Source organism: Dipodomys ordii, unplaced genomic scaffold, assembly GCF_000151885.1.
Source record: "Dipodomys ordii isolate 6190 unplaced genomic scaffold, Dord_2.0 Scaffold194, whole genome shotgun sequence".
NCBI lineage: Eukaryota > Metazoa > Chordata > Mammalia > Rodentia > Heteromyidae > Dipodomys > Dipodomys ordii.
This window is the reverse complement of record NW_012267410.1, coordinates 525,010-539,827: the sequence shown is the minus strand read 5'-3', so window position 1 is coordinate 539,827 and position 14,818 is coordinate 525,010. Positions and strand designations below refer to the sequence as shown.

Genomic DNA, 14,818 nt, shown 5'->3' with positions numbered 1-14,818 from the left:
TAGGCACATTCTAGTTAGTTTTAAGTTTCAGAAAAAGAGCAAGAGGTTTCCATTTCTAACACTAAACGTCACTGTTAACCAGCATATACAGAAGAGTGAATAAACACACACAGCAGATACTAAGCTGTCCAAGTCTATTCCCCAGTTCCCAGCCAGTGCTAAGTCACACAGCCTTACCTGACATACTGGAAAGCCCTCGTCTGAGATCCAGATCCATATACCTAGAAGGAAATGAACAGTTAGGCCTGCCAAGAAAAAGCCCACCAGCACTGGAAATTGGGGTCCCTTGGAATCCTGGGGATACCAATACCAAAACAGACCCTTGAAAGGGAAGTGATACAGTTTCAAAGTATCTCAAGTCACATCTCACCCTACTTCAAAATTATGCCCAATAGTGAGAAGGTAGCAAAATCACCAAAATGTAAAGATTTTTTTTTTTTTTTTGGTCCAGTCGTAGGGCCTGAACTCTGGCCCTGGGTGCTGTCCCTCAGCTCTTCAGCTCAAGGCTAGCGCTCTACCACTTGAGCCACAGTGCCACTTCTGGCTTTTTTCTTTTTGCTTATCTGGTGCTAAGGAATCGAACCCAGGGCCTCAGGCATGCAAGGCAAGCATTCTACCACTGAGCCATCTTCCCAGCCCCAATGTAAAGATCTTCAAAGGACACTACCTGGAGGAATTCACTTCTCTCTGGGACCCATGATGGGTCAGACATCACATTAAGTTCTGAGGAATACAATCTCAGTCTGTTGGACAACTGACCCTCATGCAGAGAGTAATACAAACATTCAACTGGAGCTTTCCACCCGGGATGGCTATAGAATAGACTGGAACGCAGCCCAGACAGGACAAGACTGAAGATGAGACAGATGTGTCCTCATACTCTGCAGCTAAATGCCCAGTGATCCCAACAGATGACCAATGTCAAACTGCCAGCCTTCCAGAAGACTGGATGGGAAAAGAGGAGCAGACCTGAAAGAATCTTATTAATCTCTTCTTGTTCTTCCTGTACGAGAGGGTCATAAAAACTAAGGAGAGTAGGATGAGGTGGATGACTTTCTGTAAGGCTACTGGCCCTCCTATCTAGTCTGCAGCTCTATACGTAATCTCCACGTCTGTAATTCTCAGTCTTGGCTGAACAATGGTATTCCTTGTAGCCTTCTAAAATTACCAGTTTCGGAATACCATGTACAAAGTCAGATTTAAATAATCTGGGCAAGACCAGGCTTATTAAGCTCCTAAAATAACTGCAGTAATTTCTGGGGAAAGCATCATCTCTGTGAGCTCCTGGGCCAGGCTCCTCTGGCTCAGCATGGTTATGGATTTATACAAGTTGAGCACCTCTTATTCTGAAGTGCATGGGACCAGGTGTTTGGAATGATATATTTTTCAGTTTTGGGATATCTACACAAGCACAATAATAACTTGTGAGTGAGATCCCAAGTTTTTTTTGTGTGTTTTGTAAACACAAAATTCACTTTTTTCTCTATACACTTAACCTACAAAGTCTAAAGGTAATTTTATACAGTCTTTTTGGTAGGTGTGCATTTGATTTTGACTTGTGATACAATTTTCTGTATGTGATATCATGTTGACACCTGGAAGGTTTTAGATTTGGGAGCGTTTGGGGTTGTGGATATTTGAGTTGGGGATACTCAACCTATACCATTAATGAAGCCTAAAACAGAGGCTCTGTGAGAGTCCTTGACCCTACAGTCCCGCCATCCACGGGCAGAAAATTTCTGCTCACTGTCTGCTGTGTAAGAAAGAGGGCAACTGGGACAGTGACCTTCTTCAGGAGAAAAGCTATAATAATAATAATAACAACAACAGTAATAATAATCTGGAGTGCCCTCTCTCTCTGCAAAGACAGCCCCAGCCCCAGGGTCCTCCCCTATTACTGCTTCTGGGAGTTCATCTCACCTGATCTTGGCGGGAAAAGGGTAGCAGCAGGCAAGAGAGTAAAGCATGCCTCATATGCCATTTTAAAAGACAGGTTGCAAAAGCAACCCCCAACATGCATTCACACATGCCAGTTCACTTGGCTTGCACTGCTATCTTTGAGGTTCTACTGCAGAGTCTGAGGCCTGGAAGAAAGGCTGAGGAATATCTGAGATGAGGCATACAATAGCAGCAAATCTCAGCAAAAGACCAAAAGAACAGATGGGGCCTCCGAGAAGCAGACTCAGCTACTTGTTGGTACTAACTGAACCCACCTCTCTCACTTCATTGATATTCAGACACAGTTGTCTGCAGGGGCAAAGGCCTCACCTTCTCTATGGGCCTGGCACAGAGTAGGTGCTGGGCAAGGCCAGAATGCAAGCACTGCAGGGCCTGGGGTGGCAGGGAGCACAGGATCAATGCTGATGGCCCCTGTGCTGTCCTCCTCACAGAATGTGTGAGATCTAGTACTTGTGCATTTCACAAGATAGGAGTCATGCAGAGAACGTCTGAGTCAAGTGGAGACCTAGAAGTCTTCAACAAGGGAAGGGACAAGCCTGAAGGCAGAAGGGAGCTCTCTGCTGACAGCATGGGACTGTCCACTTCTACTATGTGTTTGTGCTTAAGACGTGACAAAGATTTCCTGTGGAATCATTTCAGTCAGGCTCCAAAACTTCTCATAGATCCATCTGTGTTCTTATACAATCCTGCTATAGCAAGCTCTCTGTAAAGTCCATTTATTATAAACCCTCCCTCTCCGTCTCATCACTTTTCATCTTACCAGTTTTCACAGCTCTGAACACCCTGACCCGTCTTCTGTAAGAATCTTGTGATAGCTGGGGACTGATGGCTCACACTTGTAATCCTAACTACTCAAGAGGCTGCAACCTGAAGATTACAGTTTACAGTCAGCCTTAGCAGAAAAGCCCATGAGACTCTTATCTCTAATTAACCACCAAAAAGTCAGAAGTGCAGATGGGATACAAGAGTACCAGCTTTGAGCAAAAAAAAGCTAAGGCCCAGTGCCCAGTTCAAACCCCAGAACCAGCACAAGAAGAAGAGAAAAGAAAGCAGCAAGAAGAATCCTGTTAGGACAGGGTGGCCAGGCTCCTACACTGTCTCCTACTTTTTTCCGCACACTGACAGCCTCCTTCTTGGTTGCAAGTTCTCATTAATCTATTCTGTGCTTAGAGCTGATAGTGCTCTCCCTCCCCCCCCCCAAAAAAAAGTCAGACTGCTATGTCTCCATATACATCATGAATACTTCCTATGCTTTCAAGTGTCACTGAATGACTGTTTCTGTAACAGAATGGCATTCTTCTTCTCTCCAAAAAGGGAAGGTCATGATCACCTAATATTCTATGGTGTCCATCAAACTAAATATCACATCCATTTTTAAATTGGTTAAGTGTAATTTCTCCAAAACTGCCCTTTGGAAAGGCTTTATAAATGACACAGTCTTGGATTCATACTCCAATTCTGCCACATATAAGCTGACCTCTGCAAATTCAACTCAATATGCTGGCTTCTTGTCTGCAAACTAGAATAAATTTGTGGCACAACAGAATTAAACCCAAATGTGAATGTGTATGCCATACCTAAATTGTGAGCCAAAGCGTCTTCAAAGATAAACTTAGTAAGCTAGCTCCACCTGGGTATGCTCATCTACTTTCCAAACTTTCTAGTAGGATGCAGTATTTTAGAACTTCTTTGTGATTCAACTTAAAATACAACTTGGATGCATGGTAATGTACTTAACTGAGCAACTCATGCCAAGTTCTCATGGCAGGCTTCTGATATGGTATCAAGTAAGAACCAAAGCCAAGGTATGCTCAAGGACTGAACTTTGCTGAGCTGTCAGGTAACAAAGGCAACTTAGCATGTGGGTAGTTCCATTAACTGACTGGGAAAGTGAAGGACCAGACACGGTGGCTTATAATCCTAGCTACTCAGGAGGCTGAGAAAAAACAAAGGAGGGGTAAGGGAGAGAGAAAAGCCAGAGCTGAGCCCATCTGCCCCAAAAAGGTCTTTCTTTCATCTCAAAAGAAACTTGTTGAGACTACAACAGAAAAGGGAAAATAAAACATATCTCCCCTATTTCCTTCCCTTAATAAAGTGTTCCAAAACACAGGCTGGTTAGAGAAAGCCTAGTGTGGCTCTCTCTCCAGACTCCTTACCATTTGACAAGGGCAAGAAATATAATAAGGTAGTGACTTTATCAAGTTCTTGATGGGAGAAAGAAGTGTGTGTGACAAAAGGAAACTCTAGAAGCACACTCTAGAAGTTCTCCCTGAGGGCTCCTGCATGGGCATCTAGGAAGGATGGAAGCCCGGCATGTTCCGGATTGATGGCACTCTCAGTGGCACCGGTGGTCTTGTCCCCCCTGTCCCTGGACAGAAATGTGTTGGGCCTGAAGACAATGCATGAGTTAATTCCACCTGCTAACAATGAGTGCATTTTGGGGCAGGCCAGAGAACTTACTCTCCTCCCGGACACTCCCCAGCCCTGAAAGGGGCTCTTACTGCAGGTAGTTAAGGAGGTAATACATCAAGTAGAAGGCTGTTACAGTTTAAACAAAATGCTCTGATCTCACTGTGTAAGGACGAGTTACAGAGAGCAGTATCTGAAAAGGTACCAGACACTCTCCTGAAGAGGCAGAATCCTCAACAGAACTGCTGGAGAAAGTTCTTCTAGAGCACGAGGCCCTCTGAACTCCGTACTGTCTTGGTATCTACAGGAACTAGTTTCAGAACACTGCATGAATACCAAAATCTATGGTGGGTCAAGTGCCTTAGATAAAATGGTGTAGCAATTTGCATATAGACTACGCATATCTTCCTGTGGTACATTAAACTATCTCAGACTACCTAATTCAATGTCACTACCATGTAAATAATTGTTATACTATCTTTATTTAGGGAATAATGATGAGGGAAAAAAGTCTGTCCATGTTCTGAACCAACATTTATTTCCCAATAATTTCAACCTAAAGTCATCTGAATTTGTGGATGTGGGACCTGCAGATACAGAGGCCAAGGGTAGCAGCAAGAAGGATAGGGGCAGGACCCACCTTGGAATAATAGCTACAACCACTAGCTTCTATGACATGTTGTTACACTGCTTTGACTAATCACCACAGAAAGAAGCCACCATAAACTCAATCATTTTATCAATATTTATCTTACACTGACTCAGTGCTGGGGCCTGGGACACAGACAGCTGCCAATGGAATAAAGTTACTGGGTTTGAAGGGCTAACATGTACCAGCAGGGGGCTGGAAAACTAGTATGTTCATCGGTGACATGTATAACGAAAATGACAATGACAATGGTAACTAGGCCATGATATAAAGAGTGACTCAAAAGGCTCCCCCTAAATACATTTAGTGAGGAGACTGTCCAAAGAAGTACTCCCAGGACAAGTCACTGAGTGGAGAGTGGGGAACAGTGGGGCACATCAGGAGAGATCTGTGAACTGAGCTGTTCCTGGGAGGAAAGCATTGGAGGTTTTGTTTTTCTTTCTGTTCTTCCAGATGGTAAGCTGGTAAGCTCTTAGGAGAGAACAGAAGGAAAAGAGTAGTCCCATGCCAATACGTCAGACAGGCCATTAGGAGGTGCTGGTGAAGGAAGAAAAGCCATGCTGGAACTTTTGTCAGGGGCACAGAGACGCCACTTAGAGAGAAAAGGAGGTGAGGAAAGCTGGCTATGAGGAACTTAGAACTGGTGCTGGACTCACCTATGTCCAGCAAAACCCTCTTGCAGAGCACCTCTACCTTGGGTATAAGCTAAGCAGCTAACATATGAGTGACAGATATCATGGAAAACAAGGACTAAGAAGGGGCTCTGGGTTCAACTCAAGTTGTCATGATTTGCTGCAGAAGCCTAGAAACTAATTTTTGTGCCTCAGTGTCCGCACTTTGAAAATGGGCATAATGTCACTGAAACCCACAGAACTGCTATGAGTGTTGTGAGTTAAAAGCTGTAAAGATCAGAAAAAAGATCAGTCCACTAACTATTGATCAAGTGACTGGATGGTGGATACCAATGTACACATAGACAGTCCACAATTAATGATGGTTCAACTTTACAATGGTTTTACTTGCATGGAACCCCATTTGAAGCCAAAGAGCATCTGGACCCAGGATGATCTGAAAACTTCAACTTATGATGCATCTATCAGAATGTAATCCTAATAAAGGTTGAGGAGTATCTGGATAGTTACAATGTTTTTTTTCCAAGACACAACCTGTCAATAAATAAACTATGAAGCAGGATTTTCAGGACAGTTTGCTAGTCTCCAGAGTCTCTAAAGGCTACAGACGAGAAGAGCCAAGTCTTTGAGGCAAATTGGAGAAGACACTAGAGAAGTCCAGAGGAAAGAGAGTCAAGAGTCCAGAGTCAGAGGAGAGCCAGAAGAATTAAGCCAATAAAGAAACTCAACTAAACTTATGAGCAAACCAGGGGCACAATTCCAACAGGGAAGCAACCAGTCAGGGACTGATGTGGAATGTGTAGTACCTCCCACCCCCAACAATAGCTAGGGGGTACAAAGAGTGGTTAGTGTCAGCAGACATCCTCACAGTGCCTTGTGACCCTCAGACTAAGGAATCCTACTGGGAGGAAGGAAGGAACCAAGTGCTTGTCATTCTTGGCAAGATAAGTGCCCAGATCAATCCAGTCAGATCACCTTGTTCCTATCCTGACCCGATCCTTCCCAGATACCCAGTATATCAGGAAAATGACAGGAGCTGTTTTGTTGTTGATGTTTATTTTGTGCCAGTATGGGGCTTGAACTCAAGAGTTTCAAAACTGTCCCCTAGCTTCTTTGCTAAAGGAAGGCACTCTACCACTTGAACCGCATTTCTTCTTCTGGCTTTTGCTGGTTAACTGGAGATGATAAGAGTCTCAGAGACATTTCCTGCCCAGGCTAGCTTAAACTGTGATCCTCAGATCTTAGCCTCCCCGGTAGCTAGAATTACAGACATGAATCAGTTGCCTAGTGGACAGGATTCTGGTACAAGGACACCGAGTCCCAGGCATGGGCAATGGACAAAGCAGATGCACGAATTTCATTGTGAAACTGTTCCACATGTGGGTTCTGTCTACATACCTTCATTCCCCTTCACAAAAGTGGCAGAGATACAAAAGACTATGAAATGACAATTACAGAATCATTTTTTCTTTGAATCAAGACTTGCTGTCCTTCACCTCTGTGGGCTGATTCTCCATCTGGTTAACAAGTAGCCCCTGAGCCCCGCAAGTGGTACCTACCGTGAGGGGTTCCCCCTGAAGTGCCTGCAAGATGAAGTTGCTGACCACCCGCCCGTCATTCATGTGCATTCGTGGCCCAAAGGTGTTGAAGATCCTTGCCACTCGTACTTCCACACCTTCCTGAAACAGAGAGAGAAGAGGAAGTGAGGGGAGCAGACTGGGAAACAGTCTGCAGGTGTGGATTTCTAGTCTCCTGCATAGAAAGCAGGCAGAAAATGGTTTGCTTTTCATTCCAGGCCAGAGCTACAGCGAAGATCATCAAAGCTGTCCCAGATCTCACTTCCCAAAAGGCACCAACATCATCAGAGAGGCTATGTGACAGTCTTTGAGAGTATAAGGGGAAATTTATGTATGAGAATTGTTTCCCACTTTTACAAATGGCATCACAATTTGAATACTCTTTTATCATCTTTTTCACATAATACATTTTGCAAGTTTATCACTCAATATAGATTCAAATGTCATAGTGTTTGATAGGTGACAAGAAAAAAACATCCAAGTCCTTTATCTTAGAAAAAGAAGGATCTAAGCATTCCTAAACCGCTATCTTGCATCTATATCCTAAATTTCTGTACAGTGATAAATAAACACAAGTTAGACTCTAACACAGGTGAATGGCTAAGGGCCTGGACACACATAAATACTGTTTAATACAGTCATCCTGCTGTTCATTTTTACCTATATATTCACTGCCTTGTCTTTTTTAAAAAATGCCTATTTTTACAATGAAAGACAGGCATTACACTTTTGTAATCTGGCAAAACATACTTTCAATGTGTTTGTTAAACCATAAAAGCCTTCCCAAGCAATCTGGTTCAACTATAAATGTCGCGGCTGCTTTGCCTTGGATAAAGAACTTCCGTGCTGTTATCACAAAGCCCGAGTCAGTGGGCTTTCACAGTGTGTTGCTAGTGTTTGGTCCAGTATACTACAGATGTGCATGGTTGGGAATCTGAGGGCAGATGGGAGGAGGTGTGACCAGGTGAGGCTCTTGCTTCTCCCAGTTCCTTCCCGCGTTGCCCCCCTCACCAGGCCTATGTCTCCTGTGTTAATCACAGTTGCAAAGGGAGGGACCATTAACAAGTCAGTCCCTGTATGTGCCTAGCACAGGGGCCAATGATGGTAATGGAAAATAGCTGCTGTTGTTGTCCCTGCCAATCAAAACCTTTCTTTCCTTTGCTAATTCTACCACTTCGGATCTGCATGGGCTAGAAATCTAACAGACCCTTAGCTAATGAAGCTGCTTTAGCACAGAATTTCTCCACTCTGACAGTGAGTTAGAGGGAAGTGCTGCAGAGTCCTAGGGGCTCGTATGGGCCCTTACAAGGTCTAGTCCCCCAGCTGCCACCTCTGCCCACGGAAGCCTCATCTGTCTCCCAGGCAGTTGGTTGCTGTGCTGGGTTCTGGAAGGAGTTGGAATGCCTGAATTTAGCACACAGTTAATTTCTACTAACCAGAGAGATTTATCCACGCTAACTCTTCCTTCCTAGGAATATCCGATTGATTATAATTTCAAGGGAGCTACTGAGATTCTTAGGACCATGATATGAGGTCTTATTCTAGGCCAGGAATAAATTAACCCTTTTCTCTACTGGACTAAATAATAATCACACTTGTAGCTTTGCCTTCTGTAGTTTCAAGTTATCTTGGAAAATTACAAAAATAAACAACATCTAAATTTTAAACTGAATGACCTGGTGACATCACTCACGATCCACGTGTGTTCTGTCTGGGAAGTGAGCCACACCTCTATCCACACAATGGAGAGCCACACAATGGATAAGCTACCCACTCGTTTAGTTACTGAGTAGCAGTCCTGTGGTCAGGTTGACTGTGGAGATATGGCAGAGTGTGTGTGTGTGTTCGCGTGTACACATACACATGTATGCACATGCACAGGTAACCTTTATTCTACTTAATGTCCCCAGACCCCAAAGTGATTCTGACAACTAAGATATGCTAAAAAGAAGCCGCAGAATGCCTTCTTTAAGTGAAAAGATGAAAAAGAAAAGTAGACATAAAGAAAGAAAAAATTCATACGTGGAGGCCACTGAAATCTATAATAAGAACAAATCTACTTAGAAAATATGGAAGGATACCAAAACAGAAGTGTGCTAGCTTTTTTTATAGTCATTCATAGACTATAAAAGTTATAGCTATGGTGCCTGGTAAGCTACTAGTAAAGATAGAAAAGTATTAAACAATGGGGTCCAGTTTAATTTGTAGTTCCTAGCATCCACTGGGGGTCTTGGAATGCATACTCCCTGGATAAAAGGGTCTTATTTACAACAGTGGGAAAGAGGAGTAACGGTGCTTTTCAATGAAACAAAACTCAAATGTACACTTTCATTTAATCACTGGGACCAGGAAAGAATTAGAAGTGGATGAAGATGGCTTTCTTCTAAGAAAACTGCAGCAAATTTAGGAAAGCTCAGTGTGCTCTGCCAAGTGTGCCACAAATCAAGTGCTTTTATGCCTCTGACTTCTACTTCTTCAGGAAATATACTCCATAACATGGCCTCATTAAGAGCTGAGCTCTGCAGACATTAACTGGCCAGTGTACACTGGCTGGCTTGTTTTCATTTCTCCATTTGAATCTGAAATAGGCCACACAGGACAAGGACAGCAAGTTAAATGCGATGAACTCCAGATCCCCAAGAGTCCGGTGAGCCCCTGCAGTGACTGGAGCCACTGGATCACAACCTCTGCCAGCCTTGTCCCCTCCTCCAGAGCATGGGGCTCTGTGGCCCAGTTCACAGCAGGATTAGCTACATTTATGCCTAAACCCCTTAAATGCAATAAAGATAAATCCAAGGCTCACTCCATATAGAGCTTAATTCCTCTCTTGGAGGCTGTCTTTTTGATTTTGTGTAATAGCATGTCTGTTTCTAGCAAGAGTAAGCATTTGTTTCAACAGAGGAAACCCTTGTTCTAGATGTCCAGTCCACCTGACATCTTCCCACATTCATGGTGGAGACTTGGAAGGAGTCGTCTATTGTTGTAGCTGGGTTAGCAACCACATATAATATGAAGGTATCATCATTCTAAGCCTCTCTCACTTGGATAGAAGGTCAGTATGCGACCTAAATCTACCTACCTAAAAAGAGAGAAATCAGGCTAAAAACCCAGGAAGTGCTTGCCAGGCCATGGTATCTCAGTAAGGGAGAGCCTCTGAACTATCAATGGGTGAACACATCCATGCCCATCTGCTTGGCCAAGCCCTCCTGACCAACTCACTGCACTCACTGATGGGATGTACTACAATGCAAACAGGAAACACTGCGTAGGGCAGATGGGTACAGTGCTCAAGAGAACATCACCCCCACCCACCTAGCTGCCAATGTCTTTTCTACAGGAACTACCTAGGACATATTTACCTGGAGGGAAGCTACAGGAAGAACTCCCAGCACATCAGCACCCATACTCTTTAACATTCCCTTAGTCTTCCTAGAGAGTTCATACGAAGTGTCTCATGCTTGCATTTCACTAGATTTGCTTCCTGGGTGGGGACAAGGCCACTGCAGCTCACTGGGCTGAAGCAGGATTCTCCCAGGTGCTAACAAGTTCACATTCACTAAGTGGGTGGCTGGAGGTAGCCACACCCAGGCCAGGGGTGGAACATGCCTGGAGCCAACTGGCTATCTTCCAACAGCTCTGCTTTAGTGCAAAGATTCCCCTTATACTCACCAGCAAGAGTGAAGACAGTGCATTGAGGTATGAGAAACATTCAGCTAACTTTTACTATAGCATATTGTCATAAACGTCATATTTTGCTATTATTGCTCATCTCTTACTGTGCTTGATTTATGAATTAAACTTTCATAGATGTACATGTATAGGAAGAAATAGGATATAACTGGGCTCAGTACTATCCTCAGACATCCACTGGGCCATGAAATGTACCCATCTCTGGTAAGGAAGGACCACTGGATTAAGAACTGGAGGGAGGCCAGGCACCAGTGGCTCACGCCTGTAATCCTAGCTACCCAGGAGGCTGAGATATAAGGATTACGGTTCAAAGCCAGCCCAAGCAGGGAAGTCTGTGAGACTCTTATCTCCAAAGAAATTAACCACCAGAAAACTAGAAGTGGTGCTGTGACTCAAGTGGTAGAGCGTTCATTCGCCTTGAGCTGAAGGGCTCAGGGACAACACTCAGGCCCAGAGTTCAAGCCCTATGACTGATTAAAAAAAAAAAAAAAGAATTGGAGGGAAAGTGGGAGAAAAATCAGGGGATAACATGTTTGACAAGAAATGTACTTTCTGCCTTATGTATGTAACTGTAACCCCTCTGTATATCACCTTGACAATAAAATTAAATTAAAAAAAAGAGTTGGCCTCATTTTGAACAGTCACACACTGTGAAACTGAAGGAGGATATATATATATATATATATATATATATATATATATATATTTATTTTTTTTTTTTTTTTAATGTAGGTTGTAGGGCTTGAACACTGGGCCCGGATGCTGTCCCTGAGCTCTTAAGCTCAAGGCAAGCAGAAGGATATTCTTAGGAGAGGAATAAAGGGCACAAGGCCCATGTGCATCTGTTCATATAAAATAATATTGATAGAAATGAACTCCAATAAATGGAAACAAGAGGTTTTTTCTTTGTTGTTTTTCTTTTATTTTCTTTTTATATTGTTTGTCTTTGGGAGGGCAGAGAAATGGAGTGGCAAAGGGTGAACAAATGCAGCAGGGGGCACTCACCAAACACTATGCTGAAAATGAACTATACAACTTGTGGGTGGGGACAGGAGGGAAAAACTAGGAGAGAGCAAGGGAAGGGGTGACACTATCCAAAAAGAAATGTGCTCATTATCTGACTTATGTAACTACAGCCCTTCTGTATATCACATGTATAATACAATAAAAAAATTAAAAAAAAAGAATGGATCTCTCCTTCTTGATGTTCACTATGTAGCAGGCTGTGCTAAAATACTTTACAAGGTCAAAAGAGCACAAATATTGTCCTGCTAGTTCTTAGGTGGGAAGCAAAATACAGAGCAAGTAACACCGCCAGGACAGCTGATCTGGTTCTGGAATGATTCTAGGAGTAAATTTTATCCATGAACACTGGGCCAATGTTTAGGTTTCTTTATTATAATATTATATACGCACCAGCTCTTTCTGATGTTAAAAAAAAAGCCATACCCTCCAGGCCACTGCCTCAGATGACTTCTGAGTTTGCTTTCTGCTTGCCAGTCTATGGTTTTATGAATGGTTGCCTGTTTTGCAGAGCCAGCTCAAAGACAGACTCACATGCACACTGTGCTCTGACCACAGCCTCTGGGTGGGGTCTCACATTTTAAAACCACTGAACCCACAAGCTTGCAGAAGTGGCATCCTAAACCCTCTCTGACAAATTCACATTATTCAAAAAGGATGCTGTACCCTTTGAGACCAACATCATCTCATTCATCTCTTTTCTGTATTGAAATTTTATTTTGAATACATTAGTACATTTCATTCATTAAGAGAACTCAAAAGAGACTATTTCAAAAGAATTCTTTTTTTTTATTAAAAGTTGCTTAGCCAGGCGCCAGTGGCTCATGCCTATAATCCTAGCTATTCAGAAAGGTGAAATCTGAGAATCATGGTTCAAAGCCAGCCCAAGAAGGAAAGTCCATGAGAGTCTGATTTCCAAACAACTGACAAAAAGCTGTAAGTTGAGCTGTGACCTTTAGCCCAAAACCTAAGGAGCAGCACCAGGCCTTGAATTCAAGACCCAGTACTGGCATATGTATGCACATGCATATACACATACATGCATGCACGCGCACGCGCACGCGCACACACACACACATGTACTTTTATTTGTCCTATTTTCATTCCATATATACATCTAGCTATAGATATATTTCCTTATATATTACATTTATCTAGCATAAAACACACCCATAAACCATAAAAGATCTTCAAAAAATGACAATTACTACCAAAGAGGAGATATGTCCTGATATATTAAAAAAATAAAAAACTAAGTTATTACAACAAATTAACAACATGTTGAAGGCATACTATATTGTACTTGGGTCACTTTTCTAATTGTTTTTTATTTGTCTCGATATCATAAACCTCAATAGTAAAATGTTAAATTTTTTTTCTAAAATCATCTCAAACCTGACAAGGTCACTGCAGCTACCTGCGGATTCATCTCCCTGTCTTGGGGAATTGGTGATGGGGATGGCAACTGCGCCTCTGAGCTCTGGGATTCAGTGTCACCTTCTTCCTTTCAGTACGGTTTCCTTACCTACAACAGCTCACCAGAACAGCCAACAGGGAAGAGGACATGCTCTTCAGGTAGCTGGCCATAGACTCCAGCCCCACCAATGGGCCAGAGAGCTGAAAACAACGTTTTAGATCCCACTTTCCCATCTGTAAAATGGGTTAACCATTTCAACAGAGTGTAAGGAAAGAGCATGGTCTCATCGCCTGCTCCTCTGTAATACCCACTCCAGGCACGTTGCACAAGCCCCCATGATACCTCCATACAGTGGCACATTGGGCAAGCACATCGTCATAGTGCCCTGCAGGGGTCTAAGCTCAGTAAACAAGACATATACTGAAATGGACATGTCACAGTCTCAGAAAGCAAGTCTGAACACAGAGAAGGCAAGATTAAGCCACACTCACAAGGCAAGCCCAGCAAGGCTCAGACCCAACTTCACTAGTGCTAACTGGAAATCCAGAGCTACAGAATGATCTCCAAGTTTTCAATGTTTAAAAGCCTTCAACGTCTTCACATAGTGGGTTTGCCTCATCTATTTTCCCTGCTTTTCTCTGTCTCTAGAAGGCATTATGAGTAACAACTATTCTTTGTTGTGGTTTATCTTTGTTTTCTTGTTTGTACAACAACAAAACATCCTGCTTAACTGTGTAGCCTCTGTTCTGTACAGAGAGGAAAAACTGTTTCCCTTCCTCTTCAGCACTAATTCTAAGATGTGTGTCATTCAGAGCCCTGCCAGAGACTCCTATGAGGGAGCCCAATATTTACAACTCAGAAAACAGGAAGGAAAGGTTGGAAGTTTATATCATGCCTTCCTTGTAGACCTACAAGAACTTGGGTAAAGGTCACTATGATATCCACCCTGGTCTGACTCTTGGCTCTATCATCCCCTGTCTGCCTATTGCTAGCAGAACTGGATGGGATTCTGGCCCACCGAAGCCAGGCTCACATCATTCCTTGACCTAATGACCAGACAGGGGGAATGGGCCAGGTTTTGTGAGGACAGGATGCTACACTGTACTTGCCCACAAGTCCTGATGCACACTCAGGCAATCTTCACAGTGTTATCTCCAGGATGACAGGAATGGCATTGCTCACCTGTGCAGACATGGGTCCTTGACCAGGTGTGCTAAACCGAGTGATATGGTCTATAGTACTACAGACTATCCAACCTAACAGCCAAGATCCTAAGTTCCACCATCTTTTATCCAAAGAGTGCTGAGTCTTTCTTCCACAGGGCAATTCCTAAGCCCAGTTCTGTAACAGGAAATGTTGTGGGTGATATTCCCACAAGTAGGAGCTACTATGTCCTACTGACAGGTGAGGTTGGCTATGGCCAGGACTGTTACAGTTATACCACCTTTGTCTGTGGCTCTCC

At 43.3% G+C, this 14,818-nt stretch overlaps 1 protein-coding gene across 1 annotated transcript in view; it reads right to left on the bottom strand.

Annotated features, from left to right (window-relative positions):
• Uxs1 (UDP-glucuronate decarboxylase 1) overlaps positions 1-14,818 on the bottom strand; it is a 92,574-nt gene that overhangs the window by 13,018 nt on the left and 64,738 nt on the right. Inside the window, exons 11-12 of the mRNA XM_013034709.1 lie at positions 7,209-7,328; positions 178-221 (exon numbers count right to left, since the gene is read on the bottom strand). Of these exons, the coding sequence (XP_012890163.1) occupies positions 178-221; positions 7,209-7,328 (164 nt within the window). The remainder of the gene's footprint in view (positions 1-177; positions 222-7,208; positions 7,329-14,818) is intronic.